Source organism: Seriola aureovittata, chromosome 1, assembly GCF_021018895.1.
Source record: "Seriola aureovittata isolate HTS-2021-v1 ecotype China chromosome 1, ASM2101889v1, whole genome shotgun sequence".
NCBI lineage: Eukaryota > Metazoa > Chordata > Actinopteri > Carangiformes > Carangidae > Seriola > Seriola aureovittata.
This window is the reverse complement of record NC_079364.1, coordinates 19082486-19104723: the sequence shown is the minus strand read 5'-3', so window position 1 is coordinate 19104723 and position 22238 is coordinate 19082486. Positions and strand designations below refer to the sequence as shown.

Here is a 22238-nt window from a genome sequence, read left to right as displayed (position 1 = left end):
AGATTAGTTTTAACTGGAATTGGAAAACTCACCTTCAACTTCATCATGGTAAGACACAACATCCAGTTTTCCTCCAAGCTTTTTGGCTACAGGAAAATAAAAGATATGATCATCAATCTGCTCCAAGTTGATATTGAAGTTACTTCACGTAGATTTCAGATATGAATTTGTATCAGCTGGGTTAATTTACAACAAAAACATATATCACAATAAAATAACTGGAGTAACAGGAACCTATTATTTCCTGTGTGTCAAAAATTTTACTTTTGTTTGTTTTTCTCTTGGAAAAGCATATTAAAGCGAAAGAAAAAGTGTGTTTGTTTTGAATAATATGTGGATACAAACATGCATGAAGTGGCTTTATGATAAACTACCTCTGAGTTACGTCAGTGGAAGAAAATAGCAAAACATACATTTTTAATATAATGTCAGAAACAACAACTTTATATTCATGCCATCATCCACAAACAGCACTGACATTTGGCATGTCACTGACAACAGAATACGTTTATCTACGTTTGTCTACAAATGATGGATTATAAAAGGCAAGGATGACATTTCTCGATACGAATCCAGTTAAACTTACCATGAAGCCTCTCAAACTCAGTGGGGTCCAGGGCAGCGATAGGATCAGACATGCGGGATGGTTTGCTGATTCCATGGGAGTTGACAGCTCTGACTCTGAAGTAGTAGGAGTGTCCTTCAAACAGCCCAGACACTGGGTATTTACAGATCTTAATGGGGTGGTCATTGCATTGGGTCCAGTTTTCAGTACCAACTTCACATCTATAAAATTTGATTAAAAACAAAAAGGAGAAAAGAGAAGAGGGGTTCAGAAGAGGAGAAGACAACATGTTGCATGAATGGTTTTGATTAAAAATGAGGAAATAAAGTGAACTGTTGTTTTTAAAAGATATGAAAATGATGGCAAGCAGAGCTCATGCAGTTTAGGCTCCTGTGTACTGTACATTAATTATCCAAGTGTGTTCAAGTTTGGATAGGGTAAAATGTGAGTGACAAAATAAGTCAAAATTTGGCTTAGCTGTAAAATGCCCAGAGAAAATCTTAAGAGGAATGAGGGAGTAGCAGTATAATGAAAATGGATGGATTGTCTATCACTAGAAACAGTAATCCCATCATTTGTACAGATAGTCAGGGAAACTCTATATTATGATTTACAGTAATCAGTTTGTCTTTATGTTGGTCAGTTTATCTATTTATGTTGATTATATGAGTAACTCCTACTTGTCCACAAAGTATCCCAGGATTGGACCCTCTGTGGTGGTATTAGGAGGCTTCCATGACACAATGACATAGTCTCTATTGGCATCGTGGATCTTAAGGTCCATAGGAGCACCAGGTGCAGCAGGGACTGGAGGAGGACCATCTACACAGCAGGTGACAGGGTGGCATTGTTATTATAATCATGTTATATTTAAGTAATATTTTAAATAAGTATAGTAACAGAGTTCTGTAAAATCCACAAAAGACAACAAATCAATGAAAGAAAAACCCCAGTATGCTTCAGAGTTCATATTTGAACCACTCTTTTGACATAAGCTTATCATTTCCTTTAAAGATATCAACTTCTCATAGACTACCCAGTCATCTAGCAAACCTCACCTGCAACAGAGACAAATGCGCTGTGTTCTGCGGTGCCTCCTTTAGTGACCATACGGAGTGTGTAGAGGCCTTCATCGTCTTTGTAGAGATTGGGAAGATTCAAGGTGGTGACTCCTCTGCCAGTTTCAATCTTCACCCACTTAGAATCAAACAGACGAGTGTCTAGAAATGAGACAGGATCCTGAGTTGAGTGTCATTACATAATTCTTATAAACCTCTGTGCTAAGCTGCTAAAACTAACTCTATATTTCTGTAAATTACACATAAGGTCTGGTTGCATATAGTCAGTTTGAATATGAAAGATTAATCTTTTACAAATTTCTTTTATACCTCATAGGACGTTTGTGTAATGTCTACAGGCACACGCATAGCAAATCAAGCTTCTCATTTAACCACTCTCAGCATAATTAATTTGCAGTAAAAATAGTAACCGTAAAATTTTCCCATTTGTCCACAGCATGTCGACTAGACTGGATTGGGTAGTCGCCATGGTAGCCAGTATATATTACTAGCAATTATAGGGTAATTACCTCATCATAAAATGTTACTTTATAACAATTACCATCTCTATACCACTGTGCCTCAGGCTGCAGGTTGGCCAGGTTGGGGTTCAGGGTCATGGTAGCAGACAGAGTGGCAGATTCTCCCTCGGAAGCAAACACTGGCCCAAACTTCTCCAGAAAAGTAATTTTGATTTTAGTGTAGTGGATCTTGGGAAGCATGGCAGCTGAGAGACAGGGGAAAGGAAGAAACAGAGAACAAGAGAGAGGTGGAAATAGGACAGGTAATAACAGTAACAGCTTGTTGCATCACTTTGAAAAGATATAAATAATGTAAGGCTTAGCAGTGGTGCTGATTCTGACATTTCTGGACACACCTGGATGGAAATGGAGGTAATCATGATGCTTACCTGTGAAAGGCAACCATGCGTATGGACAGGACTCTTCTTCCTCCTTGAGGCCTACATGATTCAAAAGCAAACATACCATCATCAGCAGCAGCTAGTTGTAATAATAAAAAAAGCTAGTGAACAAGCAGACAGATGGTAACAGATGGTGGTACTGGAAGACTGGCAGCCTAAAGGTACAGTTAAAGATCTGAGGGCCTCAGATAAATGTGATGTGTCCAGAAATAAATGCGTGTTTAGTTAAGTAGTTTGACTGGATCATAAAACATCACACTACAACATTAGACCCAGGTAATTGGATAGAAGGACTTACGCTTAACAATGATGGAGGCCTGAGAAGAAGCCTGTCCATGGTTGTTACCAGCAACAGCGGTGTACTGCGCTGTATCATCAGTTGAGCATCTATAAAAACACAATTTAGGTATTCCAGGTCATTAAACCCATCAGGATTCTCACAGACTCTTGTTTGTATTGTATTTTGATCAAAAGGTTGGAAATGAAAATAGCCAGCATACCAGATGTAGGCTACTGTATATCCATGAGGATATGCTCTAATAGGGCTACATCACCTACTGATGTAATGCCAGTTTGGGTTTGCTTTTACAAGGTGTATGAAACTAATTCACCAAATGAGCAATAATTTCCCACATTTATGCATTATGTTGCCAGGGACAGTAAGCAGCTGAGGGGGCACAGCAGAGATCGAGCAAAGCCCCTGTTCACATATACAGTAGAACCTGCAACCTGCTGGGTTCAGTTATCCGGAGAAGGTATTGGTTTTTTCCCGGGTACAGGGAATTGGATAGTTAATTCTATATGAAACAATAAGTTTCTTCTTCTCAAAAAAATGTATTTTAAAATCACATCTGCTGCTGCAACAGGCATGCCATGAGTTGCAGGATGTAATGCATTGGAATACTGTATGTCTTTTGTGATTTGGAACTTGCTTTATTTAGAGCGTCATATTTGCATTGGAATGTTGTTGTTGCTTCTGTCCCCTCTAGGGATATATGTCACAGATGCTTGAAAAGTCAAAAAGATGACAGACATACTGTATGTAGACATAAAGACAGAAGGTGTATTTATAGTTCTACACAAAGGAGTGAAGAAGCACATTCAGTTGCTGCCATCGCCATGCCACATGTAACCACACTTTGGGGCTACAGCAGTTATGGAAAAACTAGTCAGTTTGGACCTCCTCTGTTTTCTCCTACAAGTTTCTGATGCCGTTAAAAGTACAAGTTAAAAGTAAGTTTAACATTAAACAAGTTGAAGAAATGTTCATTCATCTTCTCTTCAGTAATACACACCTAACAAAACCATTGGCGCCTCTCACCCTGATTGCCCCCCTCTATCACAGTAACCTCCTATTTGGTAATGAGATAAGGCCAAATAGGAGTTCCTTGGATAAAACTGCAGTTCTACAAGTATGCATGTAGTCCCCCATTGGTCTTCGTGGTGCTATCCATGGGTGAAATATGACACTGGACTGTAAATCAAAACCTATGTCATAGGTACGGATGACAGGACTGCCATTAACCCCTTGTGTCAAGTATAAGCTAGATTAAGAGGCACATGAGCGCTGCTACAGAAGCCAAAGTCACGTTCCTTTCTCACATTCATTATATGCCACACATTCATGGTTTGAAGAACAACCTCAGCCTCTTGAGTTTAATCTCTTCCTTCTTTCATTATCTCTTTATCCTCCAGTCTCCTCATCTTTCTCTCCCTCCCTGAATCTCTTGCTTACCCTGATGCTCCTCTCACCAATTTTCCCACAACCTCATATTACACCAGTATGATCTAACATGGGGACATTTCTACCTCTGCAGAGTGCATAGGCAGGTGTAATCATAAGGAGATGATTTTGACATCATTTGCAGAAGTGACTACAGTGAGGAGCTGAGGGACAGTAGCAAATGTATTCTTGTTTTGAATCATAATAACATTCAGGAAATACTTCATATACACAGAAATGTTGCACCGGTGCAGCTGTGTGTGTGAGGGTGTGCACAGGAATGTCATGGTGTAAGGATCCAAGATCGACACGCTCGGGGAGAGGGATTCTGCAGTTTCTCTCTGTCATGAGTCTATCTTAAAGTTTCCACAAGCTGCTGATAATTTCAAAGAGATTTATTTAAGATCTAACTGCTTTTTTGAAAAACTTGAATACCACCCCAAGCATATAAGTTTTAGACAATTTTTGGCTGATAAAATACTGTTTCAGACTATTCCAACCTCTTACGGGGTTCATGGAGCTGAGGAGCATTAACCTAAAATATTTAAGAAGTAAGTGAGTTTCATTGTGGGTTCAGCTGTATGTAAGTAACAGACAGAAGGAACTAGAGGTGATTGGATCCGAGGAAAGAGTGATGACTGAAAGAATCCTGGAGTATCATGTGGCACTGAGGTCAGCACTTGAACAGCTGAGCTTCCTAAGACTTGAGGGAGAGCGGGACATGCTCTTGTCCCATATACAGTAACCACAGCCTACCCACACAGTCAGTCAGCTGACTCTGATGTCATTACTCTAGTCTGAATTTGTGTGCAGATCCTGATGGGATTGGCAGGAGAGATGGTTCTGATGGTTCATGACGTAGTCTTGAGCCAGACAATTGGGCAGTCGGAGGCCCAAGTGTGCAGGAATCATGAATAAGTTATGTGTAGCTGTAAATTATGAATTACAAACCGAGTAAAAGGAGTAAATGGACAATATTAGTTAAAAACATGTTGTAGAATTTTCATTGCACACAAGCAAACTGTAGTTTCTCACAAAAATTAATTGTATCCTTAAAAGCCCAACAAACATTTAATGCATTAACATTTGGCAAATTGTTTTAAATATTTAGACACCAGCATAGTTTACATCAGCCTGTAGTGTTCTTTTTATTCTCCTCAGTGCATCATTACCTTTAGTAGTGCACTTGTACCACACAAACTGTTACTGCTCTCTGCAGTTGAAACAAATGTGTAACATATTCCCTGAAAGCTGGTGTGCACACAGTATAACACAAAACACAATTAGGGTTTTCTCAAGTGATTTAGTATTGCAAATGCAATAAGTGGAGGGCCTTCCAAGTGACAGGTTAAAAAAAGAAGAATGGTCAAAATCAGTGGAGCAGAGGCTGAGATATCCTGATGTTTAATCCCTACTACAAGTCAAACTTTAAGGATCATTAGACCTTTTCTGCCTGTTCTGACACATAAACTGACCCTCATGAGTAAAATAAGTTCCTCTTTAATATGAAAATCTAGGCTATTTCTCAAGTGGCAGAACACCTGTTAAATAATTTTAAAGTCTGTGTTTGAACTCACTTTACCTTAGGATCTCCAGAGAATGGATTCCACCTATGGATTCAGCCAGGTACCTTCCAGAGGACATGTCCAGGATCAAACCATCTTTATACCTGAAATAGAGGAGAATTACAGCATCAAAGCAAAACATGTGGAGCCCTAATAGAAAATGTTCTTATCATCACTACTGCGATCAATAATATTATATCTAAGAAAAAAAGATACAGTAGACTTCTTTCATGAAATACTGTAAGGTTGTGCTACTGTTATGTTTGATACATTTAGCCAAAAAAAAAGGAACCTTTAATTCATAGGGTATACTGTATCTTGTTAATTTTAACATTAAATCTTGAGTTCTTACTCACCATTTTACAATAGGCATGGGGAAGCCCTCAACAGTACAAAAGAGTTTGACTGAAGTGTTTTCAAACACAGTGTGGGATCTGAGTCTGACCAGGAACTTTGGTCCCCTGATCATGGGCTCCTCACGCACATATTTGTCCGACATCTTTGTCCTTACCTAGAAAGGTAATCAAGGATACAAATTCATATTAAACATAGTATAATACTCAGTACTCACACGCACCGTATTGGCTTATCGCCTTACATTATTATTGTTCTAATTATTAATATCAATGTGGTTTTATCATAAACACCTACCACAAACACCAGAAACTACCATTACATTGATAAAAGCTTGTAGTGACATACAAATTTCATCCAATGTTTATATGCAAGTCTGGATCGTGTGTTTTATTGATTCTTACCACTTCCTGGATGCGAGCATGTGTTTTGTGCTCATATCTTTCTTCCATCGCCGCAGAGCTAAAAAAAAAGACAGTAAGTCAGTTTCAGAGAAATAATGTTTTACCTTGTACATAGGCTCAGAATTGAGTAAATTCATGAAATTATGGGATTTTGAATTTGTACCTATTTAGTATGTAAATACTCTAAGACTATGTAACATTTATTAGCCTCATGTAAGAGTGTATCTCTGCCCAAAAAAACCTTTACAGTAGGTAAAATAAATTGATAACTATGTGTGTGAAAAATGCCTTGTGCTGTTGAGGATGTATGGTGCATGTGGGCAGCAGTTATGCAGGTGCCTGCTAGTCCAAATAACAGGCTGTATGCTGTCTGTGTCCAGTGACAGAGCCAAGAATGTGACACCACATATTTTCTTTCTAATTATATAACCATGAAAATAGTTTAATGAAAGACTTGGAACATGAAAGCTGAAAGCTTCCACTGAAATTTGCAGTTAAACCAATCTCAGCTAATACTTGCTATAACATAGGCTGCTATACCCCAACCGCACACCCACGAAGACTTAGGAAGTGGCACTCTGACAAGTTTAGAGGCTGTTTTATGCTGAATTCCATCCATCCATCTATCAGCTGTACCGCCTATCCTTGAGGGCTCCGGTGGGGGAGCGCTTAGTGCCAGTCCCAGCTGACACTGAGCAAGAGGCGGGGTATGCACTTGACGGCTCGCCAGTCTATCAAAGGGGTGACACATAGGAGACAAATAACCATGCACATTCACACCTACGGACAGTTTAGTCTCGCCAATTAACTTAACCTGCGCTAACTGTGGGAGGAAGCGAAAGAACCCACACAGGCGGGAGGAAAGCAGGCAAACTCCACACAGAAAGGCCCTGACACCAGCATAAGACAAGAGAATGTGTCGAGTAGCTCAGTTGGTTGAGCATCCGCCCCATATGTAGAGGCTCAGGTCCTCGCTGCAGTTGGCCCCGGTTCGAGTCCTGCATCGGACAGCCCTTTGCTGCATGTCATTCCCCTTCTCTCTGCCTCCCCATTTCCTGTCTCTCTCTACTGCACTGTCAATAAAGGCATAAAAGGCCCAAAAAAATAATTAAAAAAAAGAATGTGAACCTGGTTGTAAAGAATGCAGGACACTTTCGCAGGGACAGTAAAGAACAGCCTCCCTGATTCAGCCTGACCTTACACAGCAGATATGGTTGACATCAGAGAGCCGTGAACACCACAACGAAAAGCTTTTTCAAGCAACATTTGGTGTTCAAGAGATTGTAGTCTCATATAAAATAAATATTCAACTTACAAAGGCATATGACCTGCCTTTGTAAGTTGCAAGAACCTTCTAGACAACAAGAACAACTGTTGTCCATTTGGAGAGCCATTTTTGTCATGACCCATTGTGACTGACAGCTGTTCTTTTTTGTGCATCGCCAAATCCCATATTCAGCAGACTATGCCACTGAAGGCCCAACCCATGAGAGATTGCCCCAGAGCTGACATCTGGCTGGTTGTCTGCGAGCTTGAGATTGTCATCAGGAGAGATACGGCCAGTAGTGGGAAGCTCTGAGTCTGTGTCTTTCATTACTGTTGTCCATGAAGCATTCAGGCCAGTAGTCATTCCACTTCTGCAACCAGAAAAGAGAACAGCGTGTCCTGCGGTCCAGAAAATGACGGGAAGTGTGTGTTTTCGTGCAGCAGTTTTCGTGATGATCTGATGCTGTGATGAGACCAAGGCAAGGAGGGGCAATTTTACATATTGAAGAACACAAAGCCATTCTTGACCAAAAGAAATTGTCAAAAGTTTTTGTGTTTCAAGTGGATGCCAGGTGACGGACATTTACACAGCCTGTTGGATTTTGTGAGGGTTCATCTTATTTTAGGATGTAACTAAAATGCAAATTTCAGTGTGCTGCTATAGAGAGGAAAGTGAGTAAACCTATGTGAATAGAACAGATGTTCGCCCAGAGAACTAGGAAAGAGTGTATTTGAAGCAAATTAAAAAAAAAAAAAATCTCTAGTGATTGTGTAAATGTGCCAGAAATGTTTGAGGATACAACAGTTAACATGTCATTGTTCAGGGCACATCACACACATAAGCTTCATACTTACTTGAGTTTGAAATTTGGTTAGGAAATAAGCTTTATACAGCAGGAGCACTCCCACACCATTAGAAAAAAGAATCTAGCATTTATAATTTAACACTTTGTTAAAATTATTAAGTCGTCATTCCAGAGAACATCAGACTTGTGTGGTGGTTAGCTGCTTATTAGCAAAAATAAAACAGAAGCAAGAAAAAGTGAGCAGAGACAAGAATAAGATACTTGAAGTGATAAGTACAGACATGAAGAACAGCAGCCAGAATACCTGTTGACACTCCTTTTAAAACACACACACAAACATACACAGAAACACTAAACAAACAACAAACAAACTAAAACCCACCACCACCACCACACTCCCTAGAACTGACATCAGCCAGTTTGTTACAGGTTGTTACAATGTCATTAAAATCCAAACTTAACATTTGCTATTTTTCTACATAATCTCATTCTCATTTTCCCAGAGAGCCCTGGTTTAAAATTAGTAAAGCCAATCCAGTTTATTATTATTACCTTTATTATACCATTAAAACCACTATGATGTTTTGTATTGTATCAATGGAAAAGGCATCAGTAGCTTTGACCTTCATTAAAACTGTGCAGGTCACTCACTCACAGTTCTGTGCATTGCAAATAGTAGTAACTGTAGTGTTTTAACAGAGCACAGTTGGGTGTTTTTGACTTTTGCATAGTAGCCAATAACAAATCAATTTATAAAAAAAAAAAGCCCTGATATAGATTTAAAAGATGAACGTGTGAAAAATACGTCCACATATTCAGCTTGGTTCAGCTTGGCCAGCTGACAGTTAGTTTGGTCTTGATGTTAGCCTAATGTTAACCAGGTTAGCCTTACTATTACGTGTTACTATAACATGGCTGAATTTGTAAGTTTAGCAGTGACAAAGCTTACTACTGTTACAGTACTTCTATTAGTATAATATTAGAACTACGCAAGTCCTGCATTAGCTTAATGTATTAGTTGTAATTGTTGTTAGAGTCTGTCCTGTACCTGCTGTATTCTTTAACCACATATCGGCTCTGTTTGTGGTGGTACTCATGGTTGTAATTCCCACGTTTGATCCACACTGACATGATGACACTGTAGATACGGACCTGTTGGACCAGCAACACACACACAAACACACACACACACACACAAATTCTAAACAAAATACAGTATATTTCCACCTTCAAGTCAGACCAGCAACAGTGACACCAACACACACAAACACGAGGGCTACCAACCCTTAAGGATTATGCTGTGAAATGTAAGGAAGAAAAGACATGGTTCATTATGTAGAGGAGCATTTGGAGCATTTGGCAGCAAAATGCTGTCTTTCTCTGTGTTAATGACTCTATGCTTTGCAACAATGTTTGGCAACAATAATGAGCGGTATATTTGTTTTTACTGCCTCATCACCAGAAAGAAAAGCCCTCCAGGAATTTAGCCACATATAGCTGTCACACACCCAAACACACACATGCTCACAAACAAGGCAGTCTTACTGGCAGCTTCAGCAATGACAAGGTGACACTATACTGATTTAAAGACCAACACATACACACATGAACGTATGCATAAACAAAAGGCATGGATGTTGACTATTGTTGGACCAGTAATGTACTTGAACCACAACGGACAGTGCAGCCGCACCAAAGATTGTCCTTCAAGATTCAGCACTAGCACTTACTGTATATTTTATTTATAACAGTGGTGGACTGTAAATATTGTCATTTACCACTTTCCACAAGACAAGTATATGAAACAAAGCAATTAAACATTGAAGGATAGTGATGGAGTGTGAGCTCTGTGAAAGTATAGGTCTCTTCATAACAAGTTTCTATTATTCACAAAACCTGGACGAGCAGCAAAACTGAGACATAACATAGCATGATTGCCACACTGATGATATTACTACTGGTACAAAAAGAAAGGAAAGAAAGAAAGAAAGGCTGCCACACACACATATTACTGACAGTTAACTTTCTTCAAATGTGTCATCAAAGAAAAGACTTTTGGCTATCTCACGGCTGTTTGCAGCAGTCTTTTGAATTCCTCCAATATTAAAAAACAAAATTACCCAGCAGGTATAAAGGCCTTCTTTCTCACTGAGCATTTTAGAAAGTGCATCCCTCATTTTTATAGCATTCCATAGATTAAGAAACAGAACAATCACCTTGATTTGCACCACATACACGAAAGTATATAAAAATTGAAAAAAAAAGTTTGTAAGGTGACATACCACACTAGCAGTACATGAGTCTCCACTTTACTGTCCACAGTATCACACTACATAACCAAGGCCATCTTCACCCCTTAAGCAATGATAGACATTTTGATTACATGCATATTTACACTCTGCTTAGCATTGGGGGCATCTTCATAGTTAAACAGTAAAGGAGTTATGTAATGAAATCTACTTTCCGGTGATGACAGCTTTCCATTTCCAAATGATTTGTACTCTTTCTTATTAGGTGGACCTCTTACAGTGCAGTCACCAAAGCGAGAGTATAACTTTGTCTTACATCATGCACATATCAGGAAACATAATTGCCTTACATCACCTAAATCTTCAGAGACTAGAAATAAGGTCACATGAAACATGAAGCGATTTCCCCTGCCCTGCCTCACCCTGAACGCTACTGAGACGTGCTGCATTGGCAAAGACATTCCTTCCTCCACAACTTTGAAACACTCTCCCCAGCTTCAGGGTCACTATAACTATAGCCAAAGCCATGTTTGACTCACTTTTAATGTCCCAAAACTGTCAATCAAGCAGTCAGTCAAGCAGATAGATTACACCATAACGCTCTAAACCCTGACCTCTAACCTCTGACTCCTTAAGTCAGTAATGACTGTTAACTCCCTGGCTGAATCATGTGGTTGTGCAGCAGAAGAGTTTAGATTAAAATATGATGATTACTCTTTTATATGTCCAAGTTCATACCCATTCACATGGATGCATAGTTGCCACTGAAAAGGTCAGTATCACTAATGCTATGAATAATTTTAGAAATTCAGGTAAACATTAAAGAAACGAAATGGTTTACAATGAAAGACCAAAACAACACAAATAAGAAGACATTGTGCTCCCAAAATAAATAGGCAGTAAACTACAGACAGGACGTATTCTGGTCCCAACCGTCCTACACCTACACCCCAGTAGCTGTCCTCTGCCTCTGTCAGTCTGGCCAATACCAAATGACACCTGAGCTGCTCTCTCTGTAACAGTAAACCTGTAAAATTCTCAACCATAACCGTGCAAACCTCTATAATTCTGTAGCTTGATCACGAACAGTTGCTATTCAGATTACTTGAGCTCTAACTAGTGACAAGGAATAATAATGTCCATTTTCATCTTCATTCAATGTCCATTAAAGTTTCTTACTTTAAGAGGAAAGATTTGTTAGTGAGCATAAGGTCAGTACAATAAAAGTTCCAGAGGCACACACCAGCAATTTGTCCAATGAAGCAGCAGTCCCATGTGTCCCTACCAAGTTTGTCTCTCTTCTCTGAGTCCATTTTAACCAATTGCCAGTGTTACTATGATAAACACATACACATAGCTGCTGTCTCTCTTGTCCCAGACAAGACAATTACTGTCATTATTCTCAAAACACTGGTTATCCCATTGATTCCAACTGATTTGCTTGACATCCTTTTTAACTCATAAATCCTATCTTTCATCACTTTGAGTATTATGAGCTTTGGTGAGGAGCCATACACCATCCCCTGGCCGTGCCCTAATCTGCTCTCTATACCTCCATCCCACTGATCCCACCTGCTACACTTGGGTTTGAAATAAAAAGTAGATGAAAAAGCTGAGGAGATATGACGGATGGCAATAGAAAACTGAATAAAAACTGATTTTTCTTACCCCTTGAGATTTCCTTTGCAGTGACTTCAGTTGACAGCCTGAATCCACAGGGAGTCAGCCTAAACCAAGTACCAGGCCAGCACCCGTCTCCAACCGACCCCCACCTACCTCTCCCCGAAGCCTTATAAGGAGAGAGCTGCCTATATATAACCAGTATCCTTCAAGACTCAGGGTTGCTAGAATTAGTGAATTATTTGATTAACAGACTTCATCCATTACAGTTTTTAGTGGAAGCCATGTCAGCGCAACTGCTGGTTTCTGGCATGTGATCTTACCAACTGATGCTCAACAGCTGGTTATTCAAGTGTACCATCTGATCTAGACAATACAAACAACCCGACCATGGTGATGTTATGGGGGGTGGGGGGTGAGGGGCATTTACAAGCTGTTTTTTTAGCTCTATGGAATAGGAAGCAATATGGTGAGCGTTCTCAAGTACCGGTTTAACAGCGGGCTGGTCACATTTATTTCTCCCAAACCACAATGGCACAGCTATTGAATAACAAAACATATTTTAGACAGCATTTCAGAGTTTATACAACGTGCACCATCACACTCCTAAAAAAATCTGTTTTAAACTGAATTTTGCAAAGGCAGCATACACTCAAGTGGCAGTTTATTAGGTACACCCAGCTAAAACCTAATACAGTCTGATACAACAGTCCTGCAATAAATTCTCCCCTCATGAAGGTTATGATGTTTAGTTTTTAATGAAATAGTTTTAGACAGGTGTTGAGTTAACTGTGTGATTTTGGAGGATGTGGTTTGTGGTGCTGTTGAACTTTATTGCATTATACAGAGAGGTGTTTCTGTTATTTAGCCTAAATGGGTGGACAAAATAATATAAACATCCTTCTGTATAATGCGGTACAATTCAACAGTGCTGCATAGCCCCAGTACACAGCTTTTTCATTTATACAGTTAAATCTATCTGGACTTTAGATATTGCTGAAGTCGCTCTCCAAGATCTTTCTCCCTCTGCACTCAGAAACGTCTTGAGACACTGTGTCGCATGCTGAACTTTGGCCAGAGCCTATTTATAAAACTAGCTACAGTTACAGCTAGACTATTCCTGACAGTGGAGGAGCTGTGAAACACATTTCACATCTGAGGTGAAATTATATGATGGGAAAACATGGAGTTATATTTGAGAAAAGGAAAGAGAGAGCGTGGCAGGGTGAGGGGTTGGAGAGGACTGTATGATGTGTGAGTGACGCAGACGGACAGAAAAGTGTGAAAGAGAGAAATGGGCGACAGGAGTTTTTTCGGGAATAAATATACAGAGGCTGACCTTCACCAGAAACAAAACTCAGGATCCTCGGTTTTTGGACTTACAAGGTCCCATCCCCATCACCTACCCAATAATATTTGACATTTTTACATGAGCAAGATTAAATTCCAAATAATGTGATATATGCTTGAAAATTAGAAATACAACGTTCATTAAAAGCATGAGGTTAGCATTTTGTTCAGAGATTAGAGAAAGGGACAGGTCACCTGGAGTCAGCTAGGCCCTGTGTTAAAAACCAAATAGGCACAGGAGACATATAACTTGTTCATAATGAAGCTTGAATGTCTTACAAAAGGTTTATAAACATCAATCAGTCAAGAGTCATTGTTCCCCTTTTCACTAGTAATCTTTGTTTTCTCTTTTTTGCACCTTGGTGTGTGTGTGTGTGTGTGTGTGTGTGTGTGTGTGTGTGTGTGTGTGTGTGTGTGTGTGTGTTTGTGGTAAAAACAGGATTGACATCTGTCTGTGGTTGAAAAGAGCCCCCTATTGGTCATGTGGTAGTACACTTTCTAACCGAAGCCCAGTGATAATTTTAGTACATTATGTTTCTGGCTGACAGTGAGATGCTGGTGAGCTAGGACTACAGGGTAATACAACCAATGAAGAAAAAGCTTTGCAAAAAAAAAAAAAAAAGCCTACAATCAATATCTGTTTCTTCCAATTGGATATTATGAAATTTTGATTATTCCAGTTAGTTTTTGACATTGCAGTCCCTGGAGACAGAGCAAGATGAATTCTCTAATTTAACCGTCATGACATGCTTAATTTTACACATCAGCTTATAATGAGTCATTATTTAAAAGGAACCCCTGGGCACTTCATACATTTAATAAGTCAGGCCTGTCCGATTAACTTTAAATTAAGAATCATTAGTGCATAGCACTTCACAAAGTGAAATGTCCGACTGAATATTTGTCTTCAATTGAAGAAAGATGAAGAAGGCATACAGTAGGCTACATTTAGTTGACTGTTTCTGTAAAATACCATATAGAATACATCAATTTCATCACACACAAGAATTATTTTGATCTTGGATTTTTCTGTTGAGCTTAGAGGCAAAGAGGAGGGAAGCTTACCAGATATTACAGGGGCTGTAAAATTAATGCACAGAGTAACCCAAAAATTCAAATTCAAAGCTATAATCATTTTATTTTGTGTTATTCAGTTGATGAACACCCTGTTAAAATAACTGGCTAGAAATTAAGTCTCTTTTCACCTTGTTGACTCTATGAATACAGCTTCACTTATGCTTCACTGAAGCTGTTCACAGAATTGTCGTTAGGCACAGTCTTTCCAAAACCATTTATATTGTGTTTTTTTGTGTTTTTTTGAGAGAATTGATAAATCTGTCAGATCTGAATTACTGATCTCCAGAGCTGATGGCGCTGTAATAAATCTTTATGATAATTGCGATATGAAACTAAATGTAACAACAACATGACCTAAACTTATTATTAATAAACCCCACTGAGTTTAATTGTACAATGCACAGCCACTTTCTTGAAAGGGGCGATCGCACACTTTTACATCAACGAACCTTCTTTCAAAACATCAGTACAATGCCTCGGTATAGGGAGCAGCCGGTGGGATCACAGCATTAGAACAAGCAACCCACTCATGTCTAGCACGTGATGACGCATGACGTCTGCGGCGCATACGATTGGCTGAGCTGACAGGTAGGTAGTGAAGCGGTTGGTTGTGGGACATAAACAACAGCCTTGGTACTGTATCCTGAGTATATGCGCTAACCGGGTTAACTGATCTTATTAAATGAGAGACTGCCTGGCGTCCGGAAAACTAGTACGATTTTTTGTTGCAACATATCCGGCACAAGGTGAGGCCAGTATAAAGAATATATTTATGAAAACCAACCGTGGTTCAGTTTTACTAACTGGACGCTGTTGCTTGTTAACGTGGTTTGCCGTGACTCAGGAGTCGATAGTTCAGTTTGCTAATGTTTAACCCCCCATTATGTCGAGTTTTGACCTCAGCACATTAAGCGTTTTCACAAATGTTTGTACGTACTCAAGGTTTTAGATGAAGTTACAGAAAAACATGTTAATGTTTTGTGCCTGAACGTTTACTTCAAAGTCGCCCGTTGACATCTGTTAACTTATGCGCTAAATCGACCGGGCAGGTCAGACCTTTCCTCAAAATGTCTTTAAAAACAGTCCCACAAACATACACGTGATTTTGTTGTACACCAGTTCTTCTTTTCCTACATTTGCTGCATTGTGAACTGCACTGCAGTGTTGAAATAGCAGCTATAATACGTAGATAAACACTGTAAGTCTTCGGTATTGTTGCTGACTTTGCTGCTTGATGCAGGGCACGTCCTCCGCGGTTTGTGTGGTGTCGTATTGCCACCGACTGCACATTTACACCATGATAGATCTTTAGCCTGAGTTAACACATATTAGCACATCTTGAGAACTTTCTATTCTGTCCCAGTCACTGTTGTCAGTTTCAGAATTAGGTCATGATACTGCAGCATTGTTTTGTCAACAGAGTCGTCTCCTCGATGACTGATGGGAATTAGGGGAATATTTGCTAAAATGGCTCAGTTAACATGTGCAGGCATGATGTTTCAAATGCATGCAATGTTGTTGTTTTGTGCATCTGAGGGAGAGACTGCTGGGTTAAAGGTTTTTTTCTGTATTACCTAATTAAGTGGTCACATGAAGTCGTCTTTGCTACTCACTTCCTCCAGTTAAAACCACTACCTGTTTTTCTCCTCTTTGTGTGCGCCTGCCTGCTCTTTCTAAGTGAACCAGTCAAACATCTACAGTTTTATAACACATGATTTAATCAAAATCCATGATTATAACAATTCATATTGGTGCAATGCACAAATTCTCCACAGACACAAATGTCTCTTCATTCTGTATGTGGTTTTAATGTGGATGTTATCAGAAACCTGGGGTTTTATTGACAAGTCTGTTATTTTGTTTTAGGTCAGACATGAGGCTCTGCTCACCTCTTCTGCTCTGCCTGGCAGCAACCCTGTCCTCTGCCTTTGTGATTTCATCCCCGTAAGTACAGCAAAATAATATATGTGTAGTGGAAGATGGTCTGATAAGTATCGCTATTTTTTGCTTCCACATTTGTATGTCTATTAAATTCACATGTAGCTCAAAGTACATAATGTGTCATTGTCATGCTATATAAACAATAAACAAACTGGACTAAGAAATGATTGTATGTTTGTGTATTTCAGACACATGTGGACCAAACTGATCCTGACCCACCATTGGCCTAGCACCTTCTGCGTTGTGAGTGTCTCCCTGCCTTTACTTTTATTTGTTTATTTATTTATTTTTAAACATATTGACCTTTTTAAGGATACAATCAGCCAGATCACAGAATACAATTTGACATGTCACATGTCAGTTTAATACTTAAGTGAATCAAGATTAGTAGTGAAAGACAGTCTTCTGTTTCACTTGGTAATGTGATTAGTCAGGTTTCAGTTCTTACAGGTTAGACATGGGTTAAAATGAGTTCTGTATGCTAAAGTGAAAACCCATTTTTTAAAAACAGAAATGACTTATTGTTTCTAGGCTATTTTGTATAGGTTGAGATTAAGAGTTAGCCTAATATACTGTATGTTGCGATAAATTAAGAGAAGTGTAAATAGATAACTATTTATCCAACAATTCAGATTAATTGTTGAATAACATAGTAACCATTTCTAAGATTGATATGTCCCCAGAATGTTACCAGTACACCACATCTCTCTCAACTTTTAGTCCCTAAATATCATATGATATCTGAGTCAACAGACTGGTTGTGTGTCAGCAGTCTGGTTTGATTAGTCCACATTGCATGTACGGTCACAAGAGTATGCAGTTTCAACTATCCCATAAACATGTGACCTACGTTCCTTATTTTGTGCTCTTGAACACACCCTTAGGTTTGCCGTTTAATTGTTTCAGGTCTCATTTTGTTTATTAATAGCTTGTATTCTCAGTCAAAGTTTTTGCTATGGCACTTTCGAATTTCTCAAATTGATTGTTCATTTCATCAATCACTTCAGTTATTGAGTACCATGTCACCTAACACACCTAAACTTTGATACTAAAATTAGAAAAAAGTGCTGGTATTTCTGTTTCCCTATATTAACTAAATACTTTTTTTTTTTTTGTCAGACAAAACAATGAATTTAAGACATCATGGATTCCTGTCACTGAAAATCTTCATTATATTTGATATTTTATAGACAAAACAATTAGTTGATTCATCTAAGAATAAATAAAATGAATCAGTAGAAACAGTCATCAGTTGCAGCCCTAATAGTTACTCCCCAAAATTAAGGTTTTCATTTCTACCTTTGTTTTATTCTTGTACCTTCATTGGGGTTATGAAAGAGTTTTTTATTTCAGCCCAATGAGATACAGCCACCTGAGTCCAGATGGAGTAAAATACAATTTTTTTTCAAATTTCAGATGGAACATTGTCATCCCAACATTAGCTACTGGACACTACATGGACTGTGGTAAGTGTGTGTGTGTGTGTGTGTGTGTGTGTGTGTGTGTGTGTGTGTGTGTGTGTGTGTGTGTGTGTGTGTTTTAATCAGATAAGGGTGTGTTCTTGCCTTTTTTTCAGCATGGTAAATGTTACTTGTTACAACTACCTGAAAGGTATTACCACTTAAGAAAAGTGGTTACAAGTAAATGTATTTACTTTTGTTATTACAAAATGTTAAACATGTGTGGTATAAGAATAAAAGAGATATATTAAACTAATTAGGAAACTGAGTGCACCTAGTTGTACATTAAAATGGGAAGAAATGCAACACATGGCAGAACAGCATTTGAATCAGTCATCGTTGCTTTCATTGTTCATTGCTGCAGTGATGTCTAATATTGTGAATTTGTTTTCCAGGCCAGATAAAGGGATTGATTGCAACTCTTCATGGCATTTCAACTCTTCTCAAATAGAGGTATAATAATAGTCAGGCTGAGTGAGTCTTTATAATTAAGTGTAGAATTCAAAAATGTCTTTTAATTTCTTACTGTAATTGTTAAAACTCTCGATCTGTAGTTTAATTTATCAAGAAGAAAGAAAACAGGCATTGCACGACATGCATTTTCACCCTTTTTTCATGCTTTTCTCCAGACCAAATACCAAAAGATAAAACCAATGTGTTTTTGTTTTCAGGACCTGCTTCCTGACATGGAGAAAAGTTGGCCTGACTTGCTTCACCCCGCCTCTACTGGCTTCTGGTATTGTATTTATAATAGTGCTGATTGTAGTAGTAGAAGGATACAGTATATTTTACAGATATGTTTACTCTCTCTAAAGATGGGACTAGACTATGAGACTTTTAAAACTTTAATTTTAACTAACTTTATCTAACTTTATCTACATGATTACATTCATAGATGTCAGGAGCAAGAGACATAGATTCTAAACCGTTTCACACTATGAGCTGATATGTGTCAACTATCCATTCTTTCATTCCTATGTTTTATAGACCAGTAGAGATATTTAATTTGTACATTATAATACATTTGCACATTATAATAGTAAAACTCATTGCTACTTGTTTGTCTGTCTCTTTCAATAGGAAGTACGAGTGGCACAAACACGGTACATGTGCAGCCAGAGCGCCATCTCTGAATAGTCAACATAAATACTTCAGCAAGGCTCTGGAACTGTACCACAAAGTGGATATGGATGGGTATGGAATATGTACATGTGCACATACACCATACACCACTGTCTCATTTTCTAGTTCTTAGTATTGTCTTGATATTCCATTATTCCTGTCAACCCTGGGCATATTTGCTGCCCACAGTGTAGTTCACAGAAAGTGACTACTGTTATACTTATTTTCTTTTGTCATTTGGAGAAAAGCATCAACACTTCAAAGCCTCAAATGGAAATCTGTGTCTCTGTTATTATAGCATCCTGAGGAAGTTTGACATCATCCCTTCAGAAAAATACTACACAGTAGGTCTATTTATATTATAAACATCAAATTATAGTTTATTAGAATCTCAAGTAGTAGTGTTACGTAGCGATTAATCTGTGGTGTTAAAGTGCCTCATAATAATAATGTTGCAACTATTGTCTCTCACTTTTACTCTTCTCTCTGTTGCTAATGTGTCTGTAGTTTTCACAAATTGAAGGTGTCATAGAGAACTTCTACGGAGTTAAACCAAAGATCCAATGTATCCACCCATCAAAGGTATAAATATGTAATTTCATTCAGATAATGAAATTATAATTTGCTGTTTGTGTCTTGCATGGTCCTACTTGTCAGAAATATTTATATTCATTTTTGTGTCACATATAGCTGTGTTTCAGATGTTGGGACAGTCTGTTTGATTGTTAAATGGTATGTGTTTGTTTTTGACAGAATGCTGATGCCCAGATCTTGGGGCAGATTGAGATCTGTTTCAACCCTGACTTCACCCTCCTGGACTGTGAGAAACAGGGAAACTGGGACAAGCTCATGGCTGTTGACAAGGCATCTGGGTTCAGTGTGTGTGACCATGATAAGCCAGTTTACTACCCACCTCTTTCATGAAACACAAACGTGCAAACTGAAATGCAGCAGCTCACTACAACCATACATTTACACACTTTTACACAAAGACAGAAAATAAATGCTTTCTTTGTTTACCAGCCAACTGTACTGTAATTTAGGATACACACACACACACACACACCTACTAACTATAATTGTATTTTTCTCAGGCTTCACATAAGCTATGACCACAGCTTTAATGATAATGTATGTCAAAAATAGCCTCACGCAATCAGTGTAGAATGAAAACATCCAACTTCATGAAAATGCTGGCTGGGACTAGTACTTGAAAATAATCACCTTTAAGTGCATTGTTCTTTTTATATCCTACAAAAACCAGGACACACAGACACACACTCCACTACTACGTAGCGCTTTAATGGCATTATGTCCCTTCCTGGCTGTACTAGTAGATGAGTCCAACAGTGCACAGCATGTTTTTCCAGGACACAACAAGAGACAAGAGCCTAGGTATTTGTATTTCTACAGGTGACTCTAAACTTAATTTTTTCATGATTTTGTAGGTGTCAAACCGCAGTGCATGTGTTGTGACTCTGCTGGCTGTATTTGTACCAGATTTGTGTGCTTATGTGCCACCTATTGATTGCCATCTTTTTCTCCTGGGGGTTGATTGGATTTTAGTTGTTACATAAATGCTTTTCAGCATTATAACTAAATTAATCCAATGCATCAAAAAAGAAAGTGTTCTAATATTGGGTAAGGTACATATTTTTGAGGGCTTTTAGGGAAATGACCATCATTTTTAAACCCTCACTGCTGCTTTGTAACAACATCTACATCTTTTAGGCATTATAAACTAGAGGTAGTTATCATTAGCTACCCTGTGATGTTTGCCAAGTACATAAGACATTAGTCAGTGTTGTGCTATTGGCCTGGTTAGGTCTGTGTTGCTGAAAGATACTGTTATCACATTTGTTAGCTTAAAACTATATTACTTTCTTTATTTGCTTTCTAGTCTAAAAATAGTCTTTTTAGACTAGAAAGTAAATATATGGGGTATAGAATGAAAGCTACACTTTCTTTATGACCCATGGTTGCACATAGGTTCCACGCTGAGGATGTAGCAAATGTTTTGGTAAACACTATTTAATCTCCCCACAGATTTGTACAATGGCTTTTTCTGTTAGTGCTGTTTGGTTTTTACTATTTTTTTTGTAAAATGATTTTTGTAATCACAGCTACAGTGGACAAATGCTGTGGTTTTAAATTACTGAGATGGACATTTGTACTTAATGTCAATAAAACATTCAATATCTAGTCAGTCTACCCTGTAGTCATCAGTGAGTCATTATGTAACATGCAATATTGGTGAAGTGTATCTTTGTATTTTAATTTATGTAATTGAAAGTGAATCCAACCTATAAATAGAACTCGGTGAGCAAATACAGAAAAAGAAGTAAGAAGATGGTTTTGACGAGCATCTTCAGTCTGTCTTGCATGTAGTGTAATTTAGTATAGTAACAGTATTATATTTCAGTTCTGTCTGTCTTTCTGTACCCACTCTGTGTATGAATATTAATGTTGTGATCCCCTTACAGAGCCTTAATCCTACCGGCACAAAGACACCAGTCCATAATCCTGAATCTCCTCCCACAACACAGCACAGCAGATTGACTAAACACATCTGATTACATTTTCAATAGTGCTAAAATGCTTCGAAACTATGTGCCAGCTATACTCTAAATGTGGTCCAAATCCTGTCAAAACACATGCAAACAGCCCTATGAGCTCTGTCTTTAGTGACGTTCCAAGTCTGAGGATCACAGCTAAAACATAGGAGGTGATTTCACCTCGGATGAAGAATGTGAAAC

The 22238-nt window shown here is 38.5% G+C and overlaps 2 protein-coding genes across 2 annotated transcripts in view; one reads left to right on the top strand and one right to left on the bottom strand.

Moving 5' to 3' along the window:
- The window catches only part of myom2b (myomesin 2b), a 31330-nt gene extending 18635 nt beyond the window's left edge, over positions 1-12695 (bottom strand). Inside the window, exons 1-12 of the mRNA XM_056380106.1 lie at positions 12581-12695; positions 9712-9815; positions 6592-6649; positions 6190-6344; positions 5851-5937; positions 2844-2932; positions 2534-2584; positions 2186-2350; positions 1624-1785; positions 1246-1387; positions 587-786; positions 33-86 (exon numbers count right to left, since the gene is read on the bottom strand). Of these exons, the coding sequence (XP_056236081.1) occupies positions 33-86; positions 587-786; positions 1246-1387; positions 1624-1785; positions 2186-2350; positions 2534-2584; positions 2844-2932; positions 5851-5937; positions 6190-6344; positions 6592-6649; positions 9712-9794 (1246 nt within the window). The 5' untranslated portion in view covers positions 9795-9815; positions 12581-12695. The remainder of the gene's footprint in view (positions 1-32; positions 87-586; positions 787-1245; positions 1388-1623; positions 1786-2185; positions 2351-2533; positions 2585-2843; positions 2933-5850; positions 5938-6189; positions 6345-6591; positions 6650-9711; positions 9816-12580) is intronic.
- A 2855-nt stretch (positions 12696-15550) lies between these two features.
- On the top strand, positions 15551-21693 carry rnaset2 (ribonuclease T2). Its single transcript, XM_056383654.1, has 10 exons — positions 15551-15705; positions 16826-16903; positions 17089-17143; positions 18317-18366; positions 18756-18813; positions 19032-19096; positions 19441-19554; positions 19781-19826; positions 19990-20064; positions 20236-21693. Exons 2-10 carry the CDS (start codon positions 16833-16835, stop codon positions 20404-20406), a joined length of 705 nt encoding a protein of 234 aa, XP_056239629.1. The 5' UTR covers positions 15551-15705; positions 16826-16832; the 3' UTR covers positions 20407-21693.
- The last annotated feature ends 545 nt before the right edge of the window (positions 21694-22238 follow it).

Coding starts and splice junctions, on each gene's coding strand:
- rnaset2 (XM_056383654.1), top strand. CDS start 16,833: ATGAGGCTCTGCTCACCTCTTCTGCTCTGCCTGGCAGCAACCCTGTCC. Junction 18,367..18,755: donor TGGACACTACATGGACTGTG/GTAAGTGTGTGT, acceptor TTTGTTTTCCAG/GCCAGATAAAGGGATTGATT. Junction 19,097..19,440: donor CCCGCCTCTACTGGCTTCTG/GTATTGTATTTA, acceptor CTCTTTCAATAG/GAAGTACGAGTGGCACAAAC.